The 24,306-nt window shown below is 41.8% G+C and overlaps 1 protein-coding gene across 8 annotated transcripts in view; it reads right to left on the reverse strand.

Annotated features, from left to right (window-relative positions):
- LOC116242356 (uncharacterized) overlaps positions 1-24,306 on the reverse strand; it is a 197,248-nt gene that overhangs the window by 90,301 nt on the left and 82,641 nt on the right. For 3 of the 8 annotated variants that reach the window (XR_016464260.1, XR_016464277.1, XR_016464259.1), the window contains 2 exons: positions 21,488-21,546; positions 17,241-17,368 (listed from right to left, as the gene is read on the reverse strand). The exons of 4 other annotated variants lie outside the window; for them this stretch is intronic. Coding sequence is in view for 1 of the 4 variants with exons in the window: in XM_090135507.1 (XP_089991633.1) it covers positions 6,585-6,792; positions 10,124-10,229 (314 nt within the window). In the remaining 3 variants the exon portion in view is untranslated. Of the gene's footprint in view, positions 1-5,611; positions 6,793-10,123; positions 10,230-17,240; positions 17,369-21,487; positions 21,547-24,306 lie in introns of those variants that run through there. One more of the 8 variants, XM_090135507.1, reaches the window with a different exon arrangement.

Here is a 24,306-nt window from a genome sequence, read left to right on the forward strand (position 1 = left end):
CTGCTCCAGCCTTGGTGCTGCCTCAGACACCCCGTGGCCTCTTCAGCATCCAGCAGCAGGAGCTCAGGGCTCTTAACAGGAGATCATGGGAGGGCTGAACTGGGAAGGGACATTTGAAGGCCATCTGGTCCAATGCTTAGGGTATAAGAAGGGTCACCTAGAGCAGGTTGCCTGGCACCATGTCCACATGGCTTTTGAAGCTCTCCAAGGAAGGAAGCACTTCTCCAGCCATGCCTGGTGTTGGACAGCATCCAGCCTGCACAACTAACCAGGGCGCAGCAGTGAGAGGTGTCCCAAAAGAGAGGAGATGACAGTGTCACAAAGGTCCAGGTGGGAGGTAGGATTCTGCTCAGTTTCATTTGTGTGGCACTTCGCTGAAGGCCCAGATGCAACCCCCAAGTTTTAGTGCTTCTCAGAGAGATATGAAGGAGGTCAGGTAGGGACAGATAGTACACAGCAGTCACATCGCTTTTGTAATGTCACTGCTCATTCTACTCACAGCTTGGGCAATCATTTAGAACAGGCTCACCGAGAAGCTCGGCTGATGTACAAATTTCCCCCTAAATTTAGTAGAAGGATTTCACATTTCCTTTTTTGCAGCAAGGCAAGAATTCACCCCGATGGCCGCAGTGCCATTATTATACATCATTTAAAACACTGCCCATCTCAGACTCCACAGGGAGAAAACCTCCCCCTGAGCAAAGCAGGGCTGTCAGGAGGTTCTGCAGGCTTCCTTCCCTATGTGCACTGGCTCTGGGTGCCAGCTGCATGCCGCCAGAGCCTCCAGCTCTGGCTGCCTGCAATGGCAGGAGCACTCCCAGTCTAATGCACAGATCTGTCAAAAAGATGAAGCAAAGAAAATGTTGGATTTTTTACAACAGCAGGGAAGGCAGAGCCAGCTTAGACTGTAGAAGGACATCAGAAGAAGCCTCTGCCTTTTGAGGGTCCTAAAAGCTAGCTCTCCAATCCTATCATGGGTATTTTGGCAATACCATTAAGAAAGTTTGACTCTGGACAGGAGTAAATAGCCATGCTTCATTCTCCCAAGCTGTTGGTATTTCCAGAATTTCATAGGCATTTCTGAATTGATGTGCAATGGTGAAACACCTGAAGGCCTTTTTCCTTCCCACCCCCATACAATTTTTTTTTTTTCTAATGGGGCTTTTCAGATGATTTTGTTATTTCTTACCAATCTCTGGTTTTCCTAGTTACCTCACAGATGGTCTCTTTTGAAACTACACAGCGCAATCCTTTTAAAGGTTCATCAGAGGCTGTTGCAAGGTGCATAAAGGCATTTTCAATGAATGTCCTATGCATGAATGTGACTCAGCCCTTCATTTCCACTCTTGCTGAGTGCTGAAATATTACAGATCCCTTCTGATTGCGGAGGGGAAGAATAATATTCTCTAGCTCCTTTCTTGCAGCTCCTCTCCTTTATGCCACACCAGCCCAGGTAGCCCAGGAGCACAAACCTGATGATTATCACTCATCAGATCTACCTCTCTGCAGGACACAGACCACCAGTGGCATTACCTCTAGTCTAAAACATTATTTTTTTACACCATATTAAATGTGCTCTAAAAGACAAAGGCATTTTTCTCCACACTAAAACCACTTCTCAGAAGATAACAAAAGATAGGATGTTCCAAGGTGTCCTTTGGAGGGACAGAAAACCTGGATGAAGTGAGAAGCACCTAGGGGCTTCCCAAATTCCTACTCCTAGGCTCCCCTGAAGCACAGTGGTAGGTCCTCAATTCTTCACTGTTATGTACTTAAGAAAGCAATGAGCTGCACACGAAGAAGTACATGTGTTTGCTCTTCTCATGCTGTAACTATTGCTTATGCCAAGCAGGCATGTCAAGGAAAGGTGGCTAATTGCTGACCCCACTCTGACACTGCCATCCTTCAGGCAGCAATCACTGCATTTTTTTCTTCTCTCCATTGCAAAATCCTTCACTAAGAAAAAGATGATTCATTGGATTATTTTTTTTTTACTGTAACTGGTGTTTGCGTTTAAAAGCCTATAAGAACTGTTTAAAAAAAAAAAAAAAAAAAAAAAAAACACACAAAAACACCCAGAAAATAATGCTTTTGAAAGTAATATTGCCATTTCAGTTGGCAAAAACCTTGGTTTAGAAACCAATGACATCCCTGCATCTTTGCTATGTGGCTGTAACCCTTGCCACCTTACACCCTGCAGCAGGAATGAGAGCTTTGTCCCTGGTACCAGCTACTCCACCTGAGAAATGGTGCTGTACATGATCAGAATGCTTGTCTGCCTTCAGAAGACTTGATCTTTTCATCTTCAGTCTCCTCTCGGAATTCTCTCTGATTCCTTTTATCTTTTTTCTCTTGCCCTTTGCTGCAGGTTACTTCCAAATAGTTTACACGTCAACCCTTTCTTGGCTGCTTAATTCTCTGCACACTCCTCACTCTCCTCTGCTTTCTGCTCGTCTACCTCCCACTGCTCCATACCCTCTTCTGCCCTAAAAAGCAGGCCAGAAGGGGACCTTGTTAATCAGTTCACTGATGATCACAGCAAAGAAGCCAGTCCCAGGTGCCCACATTATGTACAGAGCACAGGGAATGAATGGCACACCACAGTGCAGGGAGCCTGAGCATGACACAAGCAAAAGTCTCACTCAAAGTGTTCATAGATACTCCACCACATTTCCTGTAGATTTTGACTAGCTCTGATGTACAACAATTTTTTTCTGTTGCCCTCTTCTTCCCTGGCCCTCCAGCTGCTGGGAATCTGACAACAGGTATGTCTCATTTTGCAGAGAGGTTTGGTGCAGCATCTTACCCTAGAGTCACCAGTGGTCTCATATGGGAAAGAGGCACAAAGAGCTCTCGAATCCCAAAGAAAAAATCACCTGGAGATTGTATCTTCTTACATATCAGTAAATTCTGGAGTAAAACTGAAATGAATAGGCAAGCAGCCATTTCTTGGCTTCTATGCCTTTTGGAACAATCTGTTCAACCTTTCTAGGCAAGAAATGAGCTGAAAGCAGTTGGGGAAAGAGCAGGAAGGATTTACGTCCCATCCTGTTCCTAGGGTAATACCTGGGGAACAGACAGTGTAGTTCAGCCATGCTTATCCAACACATGTCAGGTGGAAAACGGTCATTCCTGATTTCTCAGAAGGTTTTATTGCCCAGATTAAAACAAACAAACAAACAAACAAACAAATAAATAAAAATCAGTTGGCTGTATTTAAGCCCTTTCTCAGAGAATGTATATGGTTATTTCATGACAACAGTCTGAAAACCAGAATGAATAGCCAAAATACATCTAATTAAACCAACAGATGTTCTTTGAGAAAACACACTTCTGAGTATATGATGGCCTCATATACTGTTGCAGCAGACCGAGGGATTGAGATATTTTCTGCTGAATACTTTGCTCTGCCTGCTGCCTCTTCAAATGCCAGGTTTGCCCAAGGGAGATGCCTCATCTTCCACAGGAAAGAGCTGTATCACAGAAGAGAGTGGGCGAGGCAAGCCCATGATGTGTGCACTTTAGTTGTCAGAGAGAGTGCTCAGGATGCTGCTGGCTGTCACCTGGGACAAATGAACACTACCATCAGCAGAACCAGGGGGCCCAGGCAGAAGACAGTGCCTCCCAGTCCACAGGCACACGTGGCTTCTGCAACTCTGCAATTTGCAAGGCAGCTGGCTGGGTGTACCCCACCTTTCTCATCTGGGGCTAAGAACCCCACGGCTGGCAGTTTTCAGGGCCATGGTGCACCTGGGAGCCTTGCCCGCTGCCTGAGCAGGCAGCACTGGGAAAGCCAGGGTTATTTTAGGCAGGATCTGTCAGTCCTGTTCTCCTCCTTCTCCCCAGAGTACCAATTGCTGCGGCAGCATGGGTTTGCTGGACTAAAAGGGCCGAGGGTTTAATTGATATGATATGGCAGCTTGGATGTAATCTCATTACTCTGTCTAGCTGGACACATTATTCTCTATTTATCACACTCCTGTCATTACAGGTCTGCTGCCACTGTGCCTTGAGGACAACAGGCTATGCTTTTCCACTGGGCAAATCTCATCAGGGGCAGAAGCAGCAAAGGAAGAGCTGGGATGGCTACAGATAGCAGTAAATTTGTTGGAAAATGAGGGTTTTGTGAGTCCGTGTGTGAAGTGGAGAGCAGGAAATCCAGTTTGCATCTGACTAATGCAGATTTGACCCCACATCTCCAGAAAGGAGGGCAGCCTCCATCGGCTGAATGGTTTCAGTCTAATGTTCTCTATGCTGAGCTTCTTGGCTTCTTTTCTATTTTCCTCCTATAAATCAGCCCACAGTAGAGAGGAGAAAGCAGGAAGATAAACAATCCAAAGATGGAAAACAAATAATTCCAAATCAAAAAATATCTTGACTGAAATGCTCTGACCAAAAAAAAAACCAAAAAACAAACAAACAAACAAACAAAAAAACCAAAAAACCGATCTCCTCTACACCATTCTTTCCAACTTAATTTTCCTGCTGGCTCTTAAAACAAAACAAAACAAAATTATCAGACTGATTCTAGGCATATTTGTGCTCATTATAATTTAACAATAGCCTACAGTGCTGCTGCTGCTGGCTGTGACTGCATCCCCTGACAGTTTGGCGTGGCAAGAGGAAGCTTGGCTCGTTAGAGGGATGTACCCACGAGGACTTCACAGAGAAGAGCCCACAGACACGTGGCTGTCACACAGCGGTTGTGAGGCACGGGAGAAGCAGACAGCTAACAAAGTGCCATCATCAGTGCGGCCACGTGGACAGCACTTTGCATGCACAGATCTGAAAATGCCTTTCAGAGGAGGGAAAACATAATTAGCGCAGTATGCCGTAGGATAGATGTTAAAGCAATCTGTCTAGCAGACAGATACTACAGTACAGAATAATATAGATGTTAAACCAATGACCCAGAATCTAGCCAGCTAAAATCTTAATCCCCTTTAAATAGATTCACAGACATCCTTTCATTGCAAACATTTGATCTGAGCAGACACCGTATACTGTTGTGTTGTATTTATAGAGCACCATGACAAAAGTTTGAGAGGTTTGCCCTTAAATAATGCTATTTTTCCCTGTTAATTTGTCAGCAAAGTGCTGTCTTTGCATAAATGCTTTTGAGATGGAGAGAAAAGAACATCAGCTCCAGATCCACAGCCAGATAGCTAACAAAAGGCTCTGTGCAAGCAAACACAGCCTGTGTGAGGCAGAGCAGAGGAGAAAGGGTGCTCCAGAGTGCAACAAGAGCAGGCATGCATGGGATGGGATTCCTTGCTCTTGCAGCCCTGAGCTAGAGTCAGGCAAATGCCCACGATAAGTGTATTCTCTGACTCAAATAAAATACCTCCAATCAGCAAGAGGAGAGGCTGAAGATAGCTGTGAATTCAATTTGCATTTAATGATTTGGATCAGACTGGAGAAGAGGCAGAGATGCAAACTGGCTTACTTTGGTGCTCCAGGAAGAAATGCTTCAATTTTACAGCCAGGTCCTAGGGAGGATTTACCAAACTGCCAGGGTTAGAGTGGCTTTCGTCTGGCAGTGTGGATGTCAGCAGACTCAGCAAGGGAACTGGAGACCACAGCCTATTTTCTGCCTAGTGGGAAAAAGAAAATGAATGTGGTCTTCCCAATCCCTGTGTTTCAGAAAAGTACCCTTGCAACTGGACTATACAGGGCCCTAATAAAAAAGGTATTTTCAATATCTCCTGGTAAAAATATTTTATTTTTGTATGTGGAGAAGCACTAATTGGAGCAAGGATCTGTTCTCCCAGCTGGAGCCATCAGGCCACCAAATCACTCAAGCTTTTCCTTTTCTTATTTATACTGAACAGCTTTGCTGAAGATAACTGTTCAAAAATGGGAAACATAATCCTGTACCTGTGCCCAGAGCTCAGAGTGCTCAGGTGGGACACAGGAGATTTGTTTCAAGACTACAAACTGGGAGAATAAGGTTCAGATGCTCTTTCTGTCTAATCTTGTCTCACTGCTCCACTTGCTTTCTTCACATGGAATGCCCACCAGAAAGCTGTGCTTTATTTTCCCTATTCATAGAATGGCTTCAGTTGGGACAAACTTCAAAGATCTTCTAGTTCCAACACTTCTACTGCAGGCAGGATTGCCCACTAAACCACCCACCAGCTCAGGCTGCCCAGGGCCCCATCCAACCTCGCCCTGAACACCTCCAGGGATAGGGCATCTGCAGCCTTTGGGCAGACTGTGCTAGTGCCTCACCACACTCTGAGTGAAAAATCTGCCCCTAACATCTAACCTAAATCTCCCTTATTGGTTTAAAACTGTTCTCCCTTCTTCTATCCCTAGCTATCTCTGTAAAAAGTTGTTTTCCCTCCTGTTTATAACTTCCTTTGAGTACTGGAAGGCTCCTTCAATGTAGAAAATACCAAGGGATCTCTTAGATAAAACCTTTAATTTGGCTCAATCTGTCTTTTTCTCTCCTGTTCAGTGACTATAAAAAAACAAACAAACAAATAATTTGGTTTCATTTCAGTAAAAGAAAAAAATTGCTGGTGAAGAAAAGAAATATCTATTTTTCATGCTGATTTCTACTGGGGAGAAATGCTCATCCCCTAGCACAGCTCTCTCCACAGAGAGGTAACTCTCCCCATGTTGCCAAAAATGGGTCCACTTGTGGAGCTCCTGCATGCTCTCTCTCCCCACCCTGGCTTTTTCATGGTGGTTCTGAGGCTTCCAGGGCTGCAGTCTTGGAGACAGTCAGCATCTGGGAGAGTCAGCAGAAAGTGCCCAGGTAAAAGCATCCAGTGGAGCCAGCTTGCCCTGGAACAATAGACACAAATGATTGGGCAACAGCACAGATAACTTTTCCTGCAGACAATGCCAGTGTCTGGAGGTAAGTAGCATGTAATGACTTATTACAAATGGCCTTGATCGTTCATGGTCTAAAGCCAACAGCTTTGCTTGAGGTTTGTGACTGCAGAGCATGCAACATGGTTTATACTGCCTGCCTCTTACCAAAGAGCAGTTGCGATGGAGCAGGATTGTCAGCTTGCTATATCCCCTGTATCTAAAGCAAAGATTGCTCACTGTGAACAAAATGGAACAAGAAATAAATGCACCTGCGTAAGTCAGTAATTTTCTTTGCAGGGGAATAATACCCAACACAAGTAAACAGGTTTGAGTTTAATTTTCACCTTTACACTCCTTCATATTTGGTTCCTTATCTACAATAAAGCTTTGAAAATACCCCAAGAGCACTCTGCTACGTGAGCAGAAGTTTGAACATCCAGCTAGAGAAGGACAGGGCTACCAGCAATATAAACCCATTCATAGCATTTAAAGTGGCTGAGATTCGTTATTCTAATTATTCCTGCCATAAGATAGATGCAGAACATCACTCTTCTGATGAATAGAAGTCTTCCAATTTTTCTCCTCACTTTATTCATGGATAATTTATACATATTTGTTCTTGTGCCAATATTGTTCATCTCCCAGCTCTTTTCCCTTCTGTTTACTTGCCTATGGAAAGCAATCATATCACTCTTAAGCTTAATTTAGTAAAGCAAACAAGCAAAGTTCTTCTAGTTCTTTCTTTTTTTTTGAAATAGGACTTTCATTTCCCGCTCACCCCAGTAATGCTTTTCTGAATATGCTTCTGCTTGGCTCCCAAGCCTGCTTTACAGATACTGCAGTTTTTCCATATAAGGCTTTTTCCGCATCTTACAGAGATGAAAGATCCGCATCTCTGTAGGAGACCATATTTTCCTTACTCTATTGGAAATACCTTACTTGAAAGCACCTAAGATGAAGTTTTACTTTTTAATTCTTCATTATATCAGTTCTTCCTGTTGTCATTTCCAACTAATGAACCTGCGTCAGCAAAAAAATCCTTATTATTATCACCAGTATTTTATGCAAGTGAATTTCAGTACCTTTTGTTCACCTTACCTGAAAGGCATCTACTTCTCTCTGAGCAATATCTGGATCCTCCATTATACAAGGGAAGCTCTGAAAGTACTGCCTCCTGTTTTATTATGTTGGCCCACAGAGTCAGGGGCAGATGTTGGTGGTATCGCAGTAGAGGCTGAACCTTCCCACCAATATTCTGTTACATTTTGTTGCTGTGTGACAGATGCAGAGAGAGGCAGTCTGACACAATGGCATTTGACGTGGAAGTATGCATGAAGCAAACATTGGTCACTGAATTCTTCCATAAAGAAAAAAGAGCACCCACTGACATTCAGTGATGCTTGCTGAATGGAGACTTACTCTGGTTTGTACCAATGAATTTTGAACTAATACAATTCATTGAAATATTAGATCAGAGCAGTCCGCTTCTGTAGGTGCACTATCATATCCAATTCCTAATGCTCTCTTCTAAGAAGTCATTAGTTCAGACTTCTTTCCTAGTAGATTTTTCCCTTTGCTGAGGCTGCACATTCTTTAGGTTTTGGGTTTTGAAGTCCTAGTTTAAGGAATCAACAAACTCGACCATTTAAGCTGTCTGCTCCACTTGGCTTTGTTTATTTGTTCCCACACATTTCCCAGAATTTGCACTGAAAAAAAAAAATCTCTACATTTTTATTTTCATCTATTTACTACATATGTTGTGGCTAATTGCTCCACAGCACAGATTAGCTCTTCTCTAATACCTTCACTAGTTACTGAAACTAAGTATAAAATGTCATCATATTCCCCTGATTACACCTTTTTGTCATGAAAGTTTTTGACTATCACACATAATAATAACTAGGAATAACCAGACTTCAAATGATTTGTTCTGCAGTTTGTAGCCAGAATGATTTTCTAAGAAGAACAGCACAGTCACTGCAAGTAACTATTGATGCACAGATTAGCATGGTGCTTAAGCTCATGAGACAATTGATTTTGATTAATGCTAATACTAGGCAGGTGCACTGCTATCTTGCTAAACCAGAGGGACTAAGTAATAGCAAATTCATATAGTTTGGATATGTGTTTCCTGAATGAGGTATGAATAGAAGAACAAGAAGAAAAATTACAAGCTTCTCTACATGTTCCTTAAATGAAGCGTATAACAGCCTACAGATCTTTTACAGGCAAGGAATCCTGATTTAGAAATATTTATTGTGGTACTTGTGACCTCAATTAGGCACACAGGAGGAAAAAAAAAAAAAGGAAAATACAGGCTGAGGATCAAGAATTCATTGACTTGCCATTTTTTTAAAGCCAAGAGCAAGCAGCATATTTGGACTTACTGTGTATGACTCAGGCAGAATACTTTCAGGAGGTCTAATTTTTCAAATGTAATTTGGGGGGAAGTTCTGTAGGTCAGAATTTATTTGAAATATGTGTGCTCTGGGCAGCTTACACCATTCTGAATAAGCTGCTTTATAACATTTCAACCCCATGGTGACTTCTGCAAGGACATTATTCTGCATTTCATTTCAAAGGTCTTTAAAAAGACTTTTGGAGAAAAAAAAGGAAAATCCCAAGAGAAAAAAGCTCACATGTTTTTTTGAATGATACTTTTTACTCAAATCAATGAATCAGTAAAGGCCAAATGGTGTTCGTATTTGTCTAAAGTTACTTGGCTCTTAGAAGCTTGCCTTTAAATAATGGGACAAAATCTGTATTTCCAACACAGCAGATAGTGTTGAGTGAAATTTGTGAATACATTGCCTGAAAAAGGTCATCTGGATCTGAGCAGCCATCATGAAGAGAAAGTTTGTTAAATACTTAGCCAGGTGGACCAAGTGCATATTGTACTTTCCAGCTTCACTGGAGTCGTATTAAGGACAGCTAGGAACGCAGAGTTTGCAAATGTGTGGCTGTGGAAATGTGAAAGCCACCTGGCTTGGGAATCTGACAGTGTCAGAGGCTGTTGCTGGTTGCAGGGATGTGTTCCTTGTTTTTAAACACTGCAGCAAACCAGCTCACTCTTCAAAGAGCAGTGAGCTTGGTCGCGTACGGTTGCAAATCCCCTACCATCTCTGCTCCAGCACATTATCTCCCTGGGATTACCCAGAAACGTGAAAGATGCACTTCCATCACCCTAAAACTGACAAGTGGGCTGAAGGAAAACATTTGCTCTGAGTGCGAGCTTAATGAGGTCTGGTGTTATCTTGGAGACCAAATGCCCAAGTGTTTCTAAATGAGCATGTGGGCTTACCTCCTGTCTTTTTTCACTGATAGTGAGCACAGAGATAAAAACCAGGGAGTGTGCTGTAAGGAGGCAGTGAAGCTCTTCAGGTCTCTCAGGAGGGCTAGTGGGCAATCTATATAGAGAAAAAAGGTTGTGGCTGGCTGTTTCAGATTCAAGTGATGCCAGAACAGCATCCACACCCCACTCCTTTGCAAAACTGCCTCTCTCTAGTTGATGGTGGGCTAGGATGACTTTTTCCTACCAAAAGCATATTCTAACAGCCCTAAAGGAGAGAGATTTTCATGATCTCTGTTTTTGCTTAGTCTCTTTCCCTATGATACTACCTCTCAAGCCCTGCCAGGCCCTGACGTTGCTTGGTGGATGTAGTGATATACGCCCAGAACAGCTGAGCTGACAGAGGGAGGCATCTTGCTCCAAGCCCCGACAGTCTTGTTCTGCAAGTGGGATAAGAAGTGGGAGAAAAATGCCACTGTCAATTAGCCAGTGTTTGTACAAGAGATGGTTGAGCCCCATGGAGTTTTGTTAACCCCGTGGCCTCTTTGTAAGACCTGCCTGAGTTCATGAACCTATTCCCACATTGTAATTTAAACCCACACATTCTCTTTTTAGGTGGGGTTAATAAAAACATGCTTCTAATTAAGGAACGCACAGTGCTATGTGTTGGGGCACAACACTGTGTATCAGTTCAGGCAGGCAGATGCTTTTGGCAGTATCTGACTGTGCACACACTGCCATTTTGTTTTTCCTTCTTCACTTCACTTTCACAGCTACTTGGAAATTATAGCTGAATTTTCTCACTATATTCCTTCACAGGAATTTGCTTTCTTGGCACTCTCCACAAGGTAACAAGGCTCTCCTGATATAGCAGGCCTCGCTCTGGGCCCACATTCAAGCAGGACTGGAAAATACACCAGACCAATTCCCTGCTCTTTTGAAAACAGCTTTCTACAACCACAGAACACAAAACACCACCAGTATTTCCTGCCATTCACAGCAGGGATGCAGGTATGCATTCCCTCAGCCAGGAGGCCTGGCCAGGCACAGTGTCCCTCCATCACCACTGCTGCTGCTCAGTGCTGGTCAGGACTGCAGGAGCGTTATCTGTTCACAGTTTTATTTCTCTCCTGCATTAGGTTGTGAGGAATACCCAAAGGTGGGACTAAATTAAGTACAGTTCAAGGCAAGATTGAATTGGTCCACATTCAAGTAATTCCCTTCACATTAACGGCACCAAGAGAATGCTTCAGAAGGTATATGTTAAACAATGCCACCATGTAAACACATCATTGCAAACTCAGTGCTCACAGGCAAGCTGACAGTTCCAGTTTGGCATCTACCTAGAACTAAAAACTGCTTTCCAGAAAATAGCATGTTTTTTTAAAAAACACTTCTGGGGAGATTTTTTTGGTCTGCTGATATTTCTTGATATTATAGCTATAGGAATTCAACTTATACAACACACTCATATGTCACTGCAAAGCATTCTGAAGCTCTGCATTTGATATTATTTGTTGTATTATGAATATATTAACTCTGCTTGTCATGCCACCTAACATCAACAAAATCAACACAGCAATGCAGTTTACACCACAGACTTGACCCCTCACCTTTTCTACTGCAAGGAGAGTACAGGAGGTGTCATTTTTTGAATGAGCATATGAAGAGAGCCATTTAAAAATAATCTAATTCAGTACTTCATATGTTTTAGAATATTTACTCATCACTAATCTAATCCTATCAGACAAGGTAAATTTATATTTACAGACACAATCTGGTAAGCTTTTTTTGATTTATTAATGTGTTTGCTGGTTTCTATGCCAATGCTGATTTGCCATGAAAAGAGGTTGGAGAAAATGTATTCAATTACATGAAGAGACATTTTCAGCAAAAACCCAGTTTTCACTGGCTCGCCTCGCTGCATGTGGAAGCCCAGTGACATTTGATTTAGTTCCCAGGTCACAGAGCTTTTCTCTGACATCCCCATCCTGCAAAAAAAGATGTGCTGTGCCATTTTCAATAACTACAGCAGAAATCCTTTCCCTTTCTCACTTAGATTTCCTATTACTTTTCTATGGCTTGATCTTTGCTTACATGAAGGCTGTTATCTATGGCAAAATAGTAGAGTATATCAGTGCCTGCAGTAGCTGCTGCTTCTTCACAGCGGCCGTCTATTCAGCTTCACTATGAACAAGACAGGCCTGGGGCTGCTAACTTCTTGGAGCTCTGCTGGCACGTGATAGGGACTTCTTTTTCCAAGGGTTTCTTTTAGATACAGTTTCTGGATACAAAGCACTTGCCCAGCAGGGACTCTCACACAGGAATACAACTCAAGACCCCAGCTTTTAGACCCTTGCCCCATCAGGAGTGTCAGCTGTTGTATGGGAGCATGTCTGGGCATATAAGGTCCTCTCAAGGGGGAGGTAGGATTAGTAAAATTCTGACCTCCAGAGACTGAGAGACTAGGGGCACCATGCACGTGCTTGGTGTGTTCTCTCCATGGAGCAATTTCTTCTCCTCGTCATCCTCCCAGTTTTCCTTCACAAATGACAGGTCCTCTATTCAAACCCCATTGCCTTTCTCTGTCTGCAGCTCCAGTCACAAGGTGCTAATATTAGGTGCACAGGTGCTTCATACCTGGAAATGCGGCGCATGGGGACTTCAGGGAATTATCCTGCTGGTGTCAGCAAGCCATAAAACCCAGTTACTAGAGCTTTTACCATTGTGGCACTGAGATGGCCCATAAGATTATTATCAGCTACTTCAGGTTTTATAAAAGACCTTAAAAAATGAAAGCTGGAGTCTGAATGGATCAGCTCTAACCCTTTAATGCTTCAGTTTGTAATTCTTTTTAGTGAATGGTTTTCATATATAAAGGAAGGAAATAACATTTCAGTAAGGGTTATGCAACTAACAATGACAGGTCACAAAACTGTGCACTCTCCTCATTCCTTTAATTCCTCAGCTGTCTGCTTGCAACGCAGAGGGAGAGAAATGAAAGATAATTAACAAAACGTAGTGTGGAGTGGTCTAATCAGTGAGTTGGATGTCTCAGTGTAAGTTAAGTGCTGACAATGTCAGAGTCTGTAATTTCATTGGCTGTGCTACCAACTTGAACAGGCCAGAGCATCAACTGGCTCATAACAGCATATTATATTTTATAGATCACTCTTTGCTTTCAGGAGTGAGAAAGCATCCTATTATCCCATCTACAGTTCTCAATTCCTTTCCTCTGGAAACAGACCAGTAACAACTCGGTTTTTAATCTTCTCCTATAATTCATTGGATTTAAAATCTTTTACAGGTGTCCTGACTACAAGAAACACACAAAATCCAGGTCCATTGTGCACACAGCATTTTTATAACTGAATTCACATTCTTGGCTTTTTTCAATTCTAATGACATATTGATGGGGAATTTTGCCTCTGCCATCTCCCTGAATAAAACTCTACCTTGAAGCCCCCTGTTACAGCCATCTATTTTTGCTAGGCAAAATACAATCAAGCCATAAATTCCTAAAGGGTGTCATTTAAGTATTAAGTAACTGCAATAATGGTATTTAGAATCTTATAATATGCAACTCCTTCAAATCATGTGATTCTTTTTAATTGTAGCAATTTGTTTTGGTGAAATGTTTCATATATTTGGCCAGCTCACTGGCTCCACTGCTTATTGTTGCAGAAATTCAGTTTCTGACATTTTTATCATAAAAGCATTACAGGAATTCTTAGCCAGGGTATTACCTAGTTAAATTTAGACCCAACCAACAAGTTTTGGCTGTAATCAGTACAACCTATATGAAACAGAGAGGCTATGAACCTGGAGTTCCATCAGCCCAGATGAATGCCTGAGTCTTGAGGATGTCAAGAAAAGAGGCTGTTCTGTTATTAGAAAGTACAGTTTTGGAGCTGATACCCAGAGGAAGAGAAAAGGCAGATTTTAAGATTTGTTGTGGAAGAGGTAAGACATTTCTCACCCGGAATATACTTGGTCTCATGTTGGAAGGCAGAGCTGAGGCCAGCTGGAGCCCACATGACATCTGACCACAGAATCATATAATGGTGTGGGTTAGAAGATCATCTAGTTGCAACACTTTGTTCACAGGAAGGGATGCCTTCCACTAGTAATTACTCAAAGTCCCATCCAACCTGGCTTTGAATAATTCCAGGGATGGAGCATCCTTGACCACCATGTTTCCAAAATCCCAAAATTGATGAAAATGCACTCCTGGGGCCATGTGCTTGCTCAGGCATGAACAAAGAGCTGATCCATACGGCAAATAGACAGGAACCACAAGTTGCATCTTAATGTTTGTGCAGCAATAAGAAAAGGAAGAAAGGTACCTCAGAACTAGGCAAGAAAATGAAATGCTGAGGATGAAAAGAAGTGGGGTTATCTGTCTTGCACTGTCAATTTTTATTAAACCCTCCTGTTCTTCCTTACAGCCATGTCATTGGACCTCCTTCATGATCTTCATCTTTATGCAGTATAACAGGGAAATATGTCTACTTCTTTGGTAGCTCTGCACACAGAATGCTTAACTTCCATCTCCTCCTAATGTTTTACTTTTGCAGAAAGCCATCACAGCAACACTAAGTTACTCAAAAGCACAATTTATCCACAACAGAATATGCCCAATGCATCAATGGAAGGCAGAAAAGCAAGAAAACTACGTTTAGACTAAGTACATCTACTGGACTTCCTGGTCTTTTCACATTATTTTTTCTACCTTCAACTTTCTCTCTTCAAACTCTTTGAAAACCAGCTCTCTTTTGCCTCATCATGTGGAGCACTGCATAGTTTTGATAGGAATAAGGAATTTAATAAGGAAATTGAAAAATTAAGGGGCAATAAATTTAATCATTACTTTACAAAGCAGCATGAGACATCTGACATTCTGATACTTTAATTTTTCCCTTGTGGTGAACCTTGATTACACATCCAGAGAAGTTAAGACAAATGAACACAGAGCAAGACTCTATGGATATTTGAGAATGCAGTGTTACTCATAGGCTGTAAAATTGTTGTAATTCAGATTCCTTATTTCCATTCTAGAGCTGTGAGTCAACCAAACAGAGAAACTTTCTGATCTCCATGAGGTTTTCATGGTCAGGATCAGTTGCTCGTCTGGAATGTAACATATGCTCGTCCCCATGGAGTTCCTGTGTTGATATCAAATTTTCTGATTCTTTATGGGAAGCTCAGAGGAACCCAGCCCACACACATCTGCTTAAGGTGGCAGGAAAAGGAGAAAGAAAGCGAAGGTTTCAAATGTTTTTCCTCTGCTAACCCCTTAGAAATTTCCCTGACTTTTAATCCATATGCAAACATAGTAAATGTCAGGTCAGTGACAGCTGCTTACCATACATGCCCTTTGCAATTTTTAATTCAGGGACCTTTTATTAACATTTTACACATACCTGGATGAGGTCAACATTATTATAACTCCTGCTGGGGAAAATGCTGTGATCAGCAGAGAACATGGTGGGGGAAGATGGAAAGGAACAGGGTTGTGCAAATCTTAAGCACATTGCCACGTATCTTCACATTCATCATATGCTTCAGGTACCTATGGCCTAAGTGGAATGCTTTCCATTGGCTCCATAGGAAATGTGAGAAATATCCCAAGGAGACAACTAAGCCACATTTCTTTTCCTGCTCCACAATGGGAGAAATGTATCGTTAAAGCCAAACTCATCTTCTGCTAAAGACCTTTGTAACCAATATTGCAGATTCAATGGGCAGCATTATTACTGATGAAACAATCCATTCAGCTGAAATGCATTTCAGCTCAGCATCTATGCTTTCTTCTCAACTGAGAAAATTATACCATTAATGTCAGCAGTGCTGTTTTTTCATACCAGTTGTATGTGGAACCTACAACTGTTTGTTTATTTTTTTCCATCCCAGTTTTCAAGACAAAGGGAATAAGAATAACAAAAGCTTGACAGCTTTCTACTGCAAGAAGAGCTGTTTTGCTGTAATACAGCACATTACCAGAGAACTACGTAATAGATCTTGAAAGGTTCAGCTTACAAAGCATTTTAAGCCAATTTTTGCAAGCACAGTTATATAAACTACTGAGCAGGGATTTGGACATGCAGTGCTGAGAGTTGTTTAACTTCAGCAGTACTAGCAGAGAAGTAGCAGAGGATAATGTAGGCATAGGCAAGGGAAATGGATATGAATGGGATGCTCCTTGGCTATGCTGGGCAAATGGACACATGAGTGCAAAAACTAATGTTCAAACACAAAAAGGATTATTTACATATTTGTAGGATGAATTCAGAAACTGCTTTTTACCTATGAATCTTTTAAGCAGGACATTAAGCACTCTGCTCTTGTTTAGATTATATGGACACTCACCCTAAGTAAAACACTTACCTGTCTTGAGCTAAAATCTCTGATGTTCGATTGCACTGTAAATATTTAGCACTTGCACTCTTCTACTTTGCACTGTGACTACAGCATGTAATGAGAAATGCTCACAGAGCCTTTGGGATGGAAAGTAATATATCAATGCACTGCTATGAAATATAAATTGAAAATACAGCATCATTTTTGGATGTAAATATTCTGAAAGCAAGGATGCTCATTCATCACTCACTGCAGTACAGCCTAAGGCAGCGGAACTCTGTCCCAGATGTGGGCTCTCTAGTAATAAGATAAACCAAACAGTAAACAAAGTGTAATAGAATAATTTTTATGTTATTAGCATCACTCCAAGAGACACAGTATGAAATCAGGTTGCAGCATAAAGATATAAATCTCAGACAATTAGGCTAACCTCCAAAATCAGAACACTGCATTACAGGGAACCAAAATTCACTTTCAGCTCTCTATTAAACTTCCCCTAATCTCTGTTATAAAGCCTTCTGTATGTCAGGTAAGGTTTCAGTGGGATGTGTGAGCCTATGTTCTGCCACCAAAACCATTACATCGCTGATATTTTCATGTCTATTTTACATCATCATATCCATTGCACTTTAGCGATTAGATCTCTGTAGTCAGCCTCACTCCTGAATCAATACCAATGATGATGTGATTGCCAGTGTTGAACCACTATAACCTATTTCCCTATATCCGCAGAGCTCAATTGCATTCTGCGGAGTAATTTTGGACTTACCAAGATTGAGCGTGAGAAAAAAACACTTGTCCTGCTCTTTTGAGGAAAGTGGTGAGGAGGGTGATTCTTTTCAGCCCAGTGAACACATTGAACTCCTGAAAGCAATTTCTCCACAACCACACAATTCCCTGGGCAGAGAAAGCACGAAGGAACATGTGGGTGAATGGCTGGAACTGCCCCTTGCCTCTCCTCTCCTGATAATGCATTGTCCCTCTGTAACTCATTAAACCTCTTAATCTGTGCGTAATACATTTTTTTTTTCTTTTTCCCTGGATAATTAAGTGTGGCTCAGCTGCTAGGATTAGACACCTGTATCCTGTCCCAGGTAGTGTATTGCCATGGGATGAGGGGCAGAAAGGTTTGGCAGGCCTCTGCTGAGACTTCTCTCCCCTTCCCACTTCAGAACTGCTTCAGAGGCGTGGAACAAAGGAGGAAGCAAAATTAAACTCTATTGGCAAACGATTATCTATAGCTTTTACCATCCCCTAAAATGAGAATGCCAAAGAGAGGATATGAGTGGGAAGGCTGATATTAAAGCCAACACTCAGCTTAATCAAAGCAAGCCTCAAAACAACAAGGCAATGGCTCAAGACAAAGAACCCACAACAAATAAGCCAGCAAAAAAAAAAAAAAGAAAAAAAAGGCGGTCAATTTTTCTGCATGTGCAGGATATGTTGGCAGTCTCTGCGTAGCTTAGGCAGGATGACAGAGGATTCAAACAGGAGAACACCAGCAACAGCTGTTCTGGTTGCTGCTTCAGTACTGCCCGTCTGCCATCAATTTGCCACTAATTTCCTTCAGATGTAGTGAGTGTGCCTCACTGCTTTTCAGAGAATGGTTTCTGGGTGCATGCTGCATGCACTGGGCTATCACTCATCCCATCAGACGCATGGCTGTGCCAAGCTGGAGACTGGCAGTGATGGACATTAATGGAGGCATCACCAGCATTATTAATGTGTGCTCACTTTTCTGCTTCCCTCACCCTGCCTGCTCTACTTGCAAATCTGTGCAGTTGCTTGCAGTGAAATGACCCAGTGCAAAATCATAAAGGAAAGAGAAAGCACAGTTTTATCTTGAGTCCTGTGTATAAATTATCTTGCATAATACGGTGCTGTATTGCCATGCATTGTATCTTCTTTATGTGCATCAGGAAAAGACAATATTCAATATATTCAATTCCCTGCGTATGGAAATGTATTTTATATTGCTGATTCTTCTCTTTAAGTTACAGTACTTGGAAATTGCCCAATATTATGTTGTGCTCTGGTGGCTTTCAGGATCGCAATGGTTTCAGTCTCTGCATTTTTTTCCTGTCCTGGCTCCTATTTTGTTTAAACTCCCTGGGGCAAGTTAATGCAGGAGAGCTGCCAGTCAGCTCAACACGGTGACTCCAGGGTGGGTGTGCCCTGTGCCTCCAGCTCTTCTGTGACATAGCTCAGTGCCTCTGAGGCTCACCGCACCTTCACCCAGCAGCAGAGCATCCTGACTCAGAAAACTCCTCTGTATGAAACAGGAACACATGTAGCATCTTTCATATAAAAGAGTGGTATATTGATTTGATTCGTTTTCATTATTAACCATGATGTTTTACATTCACGTAGTGAATCAGAGCTCATCCTGAAAAAGACTACACTATATTTAGGAATAGCCTGCACAGGCAGTTTTGCTAATGCTGGTACAGTGAGCACATGCTGGTTTTTAGCACAAGTCTTTCAGTACCAGCCGTTGTCTGTGGTGGATGAGGAGCTTTTACATTCTCATAGTAGCAACAGCTACCAGGAACAGGGTTTGTTTTGCAGCTGCCTTCAGTGAGCGTGCATGTTGCCAGCAGTACTGATTCCCAGGAACAAAGTCTGCTTTTTTTTTTTTTTTTGGTTTTCAAATATTAATGTCCTGCTGTAAGTGCCAACATATTTCACCTATTGTAACAGAGCTGGGGCCTCTGCGGGGGGAGTGGAGAGGAGAGGAGAAGGGAGGCTTGCCAAAGGGACAGTAACCATCTTTCTGCTGGAAATCTGCTGGTTTGGGAAAAAAGGACAGTGTGCTTGGAGACATATAAACCTAGCCTTTAGCTTCTTATGAAAATGCCTCATCCTGGCAACTTGCCTTTTCTCTCCCATGTTTATTTCCTAGTCTCATCATTCAGTCCATGAAATACTGGTACTGGGACAGAGTCTTGAAAACACAATTGCCCTTCGCTGTAGAAAGTAGCAAAGCTTTACCCAGTGCTCCTAAACTGATTTCAGAGCTTAAAAGCCCCATTTTGTATAGGGGGAGTCTCAGCTTAGGCAAACGCTATGACATTGGCAGAGGAACAGGGAACAGGCTCTGATTCTTAGATTCATGCTAAAATCACACATTTTTTTTTTTGTCCTGAAGGATCAGGTAATTTTCTCTAGTTAATTTAGGGGCCACAAAAGCTGCAACTGAATGAAGGTATCCGAGTGTGCTTTTGGAGCATGTCTCAGCCACTGAGGAATCTGGGTGAGATGCTGCTCTGCACCTGCCCTGCTCCTTGTCTGCAATTGGTTTCAAGGAAACCAAGCTTCAGAGAAAGGCCAGCAGAAGACAACAGCAAGTTTTAGGGGAATTCATCCACCCTGATCCAGATGAGCAGGATCCTGACTGAGCAAACAGCATGCCTATCTCCTGAAATAGATACCACCTGTGTGCCCCCATTGGCTGAGAAAGCTGGAAAAGAAGTCCTCCCCAGTGAGGTAGAGGACTGGGAGAAAAAGCTGAAGGCAGCTGAGGGTTGCTGTGGAGAAATACCAGCCCTCCCAGGTTTCAGGCCATGGTGAGGTGATGAACTAGTCCCTCAAAACAGGCTTTTCACATATGGTTCCCAACAGAAATGGTGACTAATGCAACTTTTTTGTTTAAGTTTAATATTGACTGTATTTTTTAAATAGATTTAAAACAATATTTCAGCTTGAAATCTAAAAAAAAAAATAGCCCTTTAAGATAACAAAAATAGCAACAAAGTGATTTTTGCATTCAAAATCAACAGCACGGCAAAAACAATGCAAATTTGCTGAAGAATGTTCTTGTTCTGAAAGTGAATTATTCAAAGGGAAGAAGTGAAGTAGGCACCCTGCTTCCTGCCCAAAAAACCTTGCTCTGACATGGTTACTTACTGTTTGCTCTTCATTTTCTGATTCCTGCCTGAAAACCCTTCTTTTTGACTGGCACAAGTGCTAATCGCTTAAAGCTGCAATGGTAGGGGAAACACGCCTTCAGTCTAACCTCTTTTTGCCTCATTCCCTGAGTGTAAAAAGTGAAACTGCCTTTCACTTATAAGGGTTATTGTGAGAGGGTATTCTAGATGCCTGTGAAACAACTCCCTCTGCTTATAAGACCTTAGCAAGGCTCATGAAGAGAGAAACAATGCAGTAAGACACAGTACTGCACCCTGCACCACACCAAGCCAGCACCGTGTGGCACAGCTTCTTCCGAAGTGGGAACCATCTGTCCTCTCCTCTGCAGACACTGTGGCAGGGTGAGTGCAACTGGCTGCGTGGGACTGGGCTGTGTGGGGCTCCCACAAAATGTGGCCTTCGAATAGAATGAGCTGAAGCTGCATACATGATTTTAATTAGGGCATTTTCTAATATGAATTCCTAATATGTGGCTTTGCAGCCTTAAAAAAATGTATTTTAATAGATGGAGTTTGTATGTGCTAAAGAGTGCAAAGTAAGTGAAAATCCCTGCCTTAACAAGCTATTACAGCACACTGCCTCTTCTGAAGAAGGTATATTCAAAAAATAAATCTGAGGCAAATCTGAGGCAGCCACAAAAATTTCTACCCTGTCTCCTCATTTTGACCTTTCCCAATTTGTAAATACTTCCCGTTTTTCTCCTTTTGACCAGCTAAACCAAAAAGCTGGGACAAGCCATCTTACAAAGCCTATTCTTACAAGGTTTTTTCTTACAAGGCTCCAGTCACTTGGATATATTTCAGATGAGCAGACAAACTTGTGCATGATTGTCCAAATCAAACCTCTTATGATGTTTGCTCCCTGCTATTAAACTTCTATACCTTTAGCAGAATTTCTTTAGAGTTTTTGGGATGTTAATGCTGTATTTTTCTTGGGGTTGAGTGACCTGCTCTGGAGGAGGACCTATGGATTATAATGTTAATTGAGGGCTCCAGGCATATAATTCATTATCAATCTCTATCTCCCCTAATTCAAAACGGCTTAATTATACTGTTGATAGCTGCTTTTGATTTTTATAAAATAACTTACAGAATTATGAAGATTCCTCTCAAAAACTGGAGGACACCTCTACCTCTGGAGTCAAAAACCTGTTCAGTGGGGAAGAAAAAAAAAAAAAAAGCATTTTTACAAAGCCTGCTTGTATTTAAGGGATTCCAAAAGTTACGTCTGTTAATTGAAGTGTTATGAGATACAGCTGACATAAAACAGGGTATTTCCATTGACTCCAACTGAAGAAAAAAGAAAAGAAAGGATCCACGAGTCACTCTGGCTGAGTGTACATGAATGAATATAGTTAAATGGAACCCAAAGCACATGACAGGTTTGAGATGCATACGCTCTCATGCATCAAGGTTTATATATCCTCACACTGCAGCTGGGAGATGGCACAGTGCCATTCTCTCCACTTTATGGGTGAGGAGTTTAGACATAGAATAGGACCAGGTAGGACACAAAGAGAGGCCCTGGATGGGCTGCCACTACTTGTAATGGATTTCCTACCTTTCTGTTTGCACCACAGCACCAAGGTATGCAAGTGGCTCCATGGGACGTGTGCCTCCTTTCTGCCTTCCTCACTCTCCTGCCTCCTGTGTCTCTTGTTTAACTATGTGCATGAGTGAGGGACTAGTGATAACATTTCCTATATTTGACATGCTCATTGTATCTCCTCCTCACACTTCATATTTCGTCGTGCTTGAATTTAAACTCTCACATTCTGGATACTGAGAGTAGTCAGAAGAAGGCTGAGAGGACTGGGAACCACCCATCACACCATAGTGGCTGCCATCAGGTAAAGTTCTGCTCAGCACTTGAAGGGCAGGAGTTGGGGAGGGTCAAAAAGATCCTCATTTACATTGTTACCTTCCTTGAGGTTGCAGGTTATTTTTTTATCAAGTTTTGTTTTATCAACTGTGAGACATCAAAAAAATTAACATTTCAAAAATGTGTGCTGGCACGCACAGTTATGTCCATAATTCATGAGGCTTTTTAAAGCATTCAAGAGAATCCAAGAGTGAAGTCACGGGACAAATCCCTAATCACTCTGAGTTTATCCTCTTATTCTTGGATCCAATCTACTCAGTGTTAAAGCACCCAAGACGTGGCAACAGAAGAGAGAGCCCAAGGTCACCGTGCCACGAAGTCTGGTCTTTTTCATTCTCTGATTGACTTTTAAGATGAAACCTCCAAGGGTAATAAGAAACAGAACTTCAATGAGCAATGTCAGCTTCCAAAATTCTATTAAAATTTCAGTAAGTTGGTCACCTCTATGGACAAAATTTTCCTAGGTCTCTGTGTGAATGGTTCCTGGTGGACTCCCTCTGACATGACATTTGGGCTCTAGGTGTGCTGAAACATACCAGCTTAGCAGTGCTGAAGGACTCTATTCTCAGTCATATGGCACAAGCCTAACCCATTAGTTCCTCTGAGTTATTTTTGGAAGAGAAATGCCTATATAACAAAACCTGTGCTAGATGAAAGCTAATTTAATCAAATGCATTTATATAATTACTTTCATATGAACAACAATTGCTGAGATGACTTATAGAGTAGGGGAGAAAATGAATAGTGTAAGATGACATAACACTAGAGCTCAGAAATTTGCAGTCAAGGGGGAAATATGCCAGATGTTCTGCAGTACTTAAAGCTAATGGGATGCCACATTAATCACTCTTTAAGACATCCTTTCATGCTTATGTATTGGTTATCATCCCTTTAAGTTGCACGTCCCTGATTTCATCACATTAGTTCTCAACTTGAGGTCATCAAATCACCATTGTGCATTTGTGTATGTCATACAGTTTGAGATTTTTATGTGCAGCAGGTCCAGAGGTGTTCCTTACAGATTTATTGCTAACTCCTGCCAGAGGTGCAGAACGGATTGTGCCTCCTAAACTGGAACATTCCAAAGCTCTGCCAGGTATACAAATTAATTTCCAAGAGTAGTGTGCTTAATGATTCCTATTACATTCCTTAATCACCTGAAATGGTTATAGCTGGTGCCCAGGGAGAGAAAGAAGTGGTCCAACTACGAGCTCGCAGAATCACCATAATTGCTCTCTGCATCAAAATAAATAGACTTGCCATACTGACATGGGAAAGAGAAACAAATTGGGAATGGAAACAGAAATCTTACTGTTACCTACTCTATGCCTTGTCTTATATCGTTAGCCCTGGCAAAGCAAGGAACAGAGAATGAGACAGAGTCAGCAAAGTGTTTAGATCACCAGTTTGAAGAATTGTACATGCTAAGGAACATGCTAAATAACAGCCAGCTGTGTTATTCCTTATCTTTTGAGAAGGAGCATTCATGAGAGATGTTAATCAAGAGTCCTCAAAAATCATTCCTGCTTCTGCATCACTTGGGCCTGGATTGAAGATGAGGTTAGGTTGTCTGCAAGTCTAGTAATAGATTTTCTAGGACAATTTCCTGAGATTTTTTTTTTTTTTAATCTCTTTTTTTTTCAAGCAGCAATCAAGCCAAAACTTTCAGGAAAAATGAAAGCAAAGTCTAAGATCTAAATGCCAAAGGAGGCAAAGATATATAGCTAGAGAAAAAGGCTGTGTGTGGAAGGTTCTTAGAATTGGAAAGAGAGGCAGATGAAATCTATCTGGGAGAGAATAATCCAGGAGAGTTCTGAGAACTGCTGAAGTATTTAACTCTGCAGACCAATCTGGCAAAAAACATGGTTGTAAATCTAATGCTTGCTAAGCTGTATCTATTAAAGTGATGTCATAGTGAGCATAGTGAACAAATTGTAGCACATTAGTATTACAATCTAAGTTATCTCCAGCACTGACCAATTATTTGTATGTTTTAGAAGCCTGGCAAATATTATGGAAGCGGAAGA

Source organism: Phasianus colchicus, chromosome 2, assembly GCF_987193195.1.
Source record: "Phasianus colchicus chromosome 2, bPhaCol1.hap1.1, whole genome shotgun sequence".
Lineage (NCBI taxonomy): Eukaryota > Metazoa > Chordata > Aves > Galliformes > Phasianidae > Phasianus > Phasianus colchicus.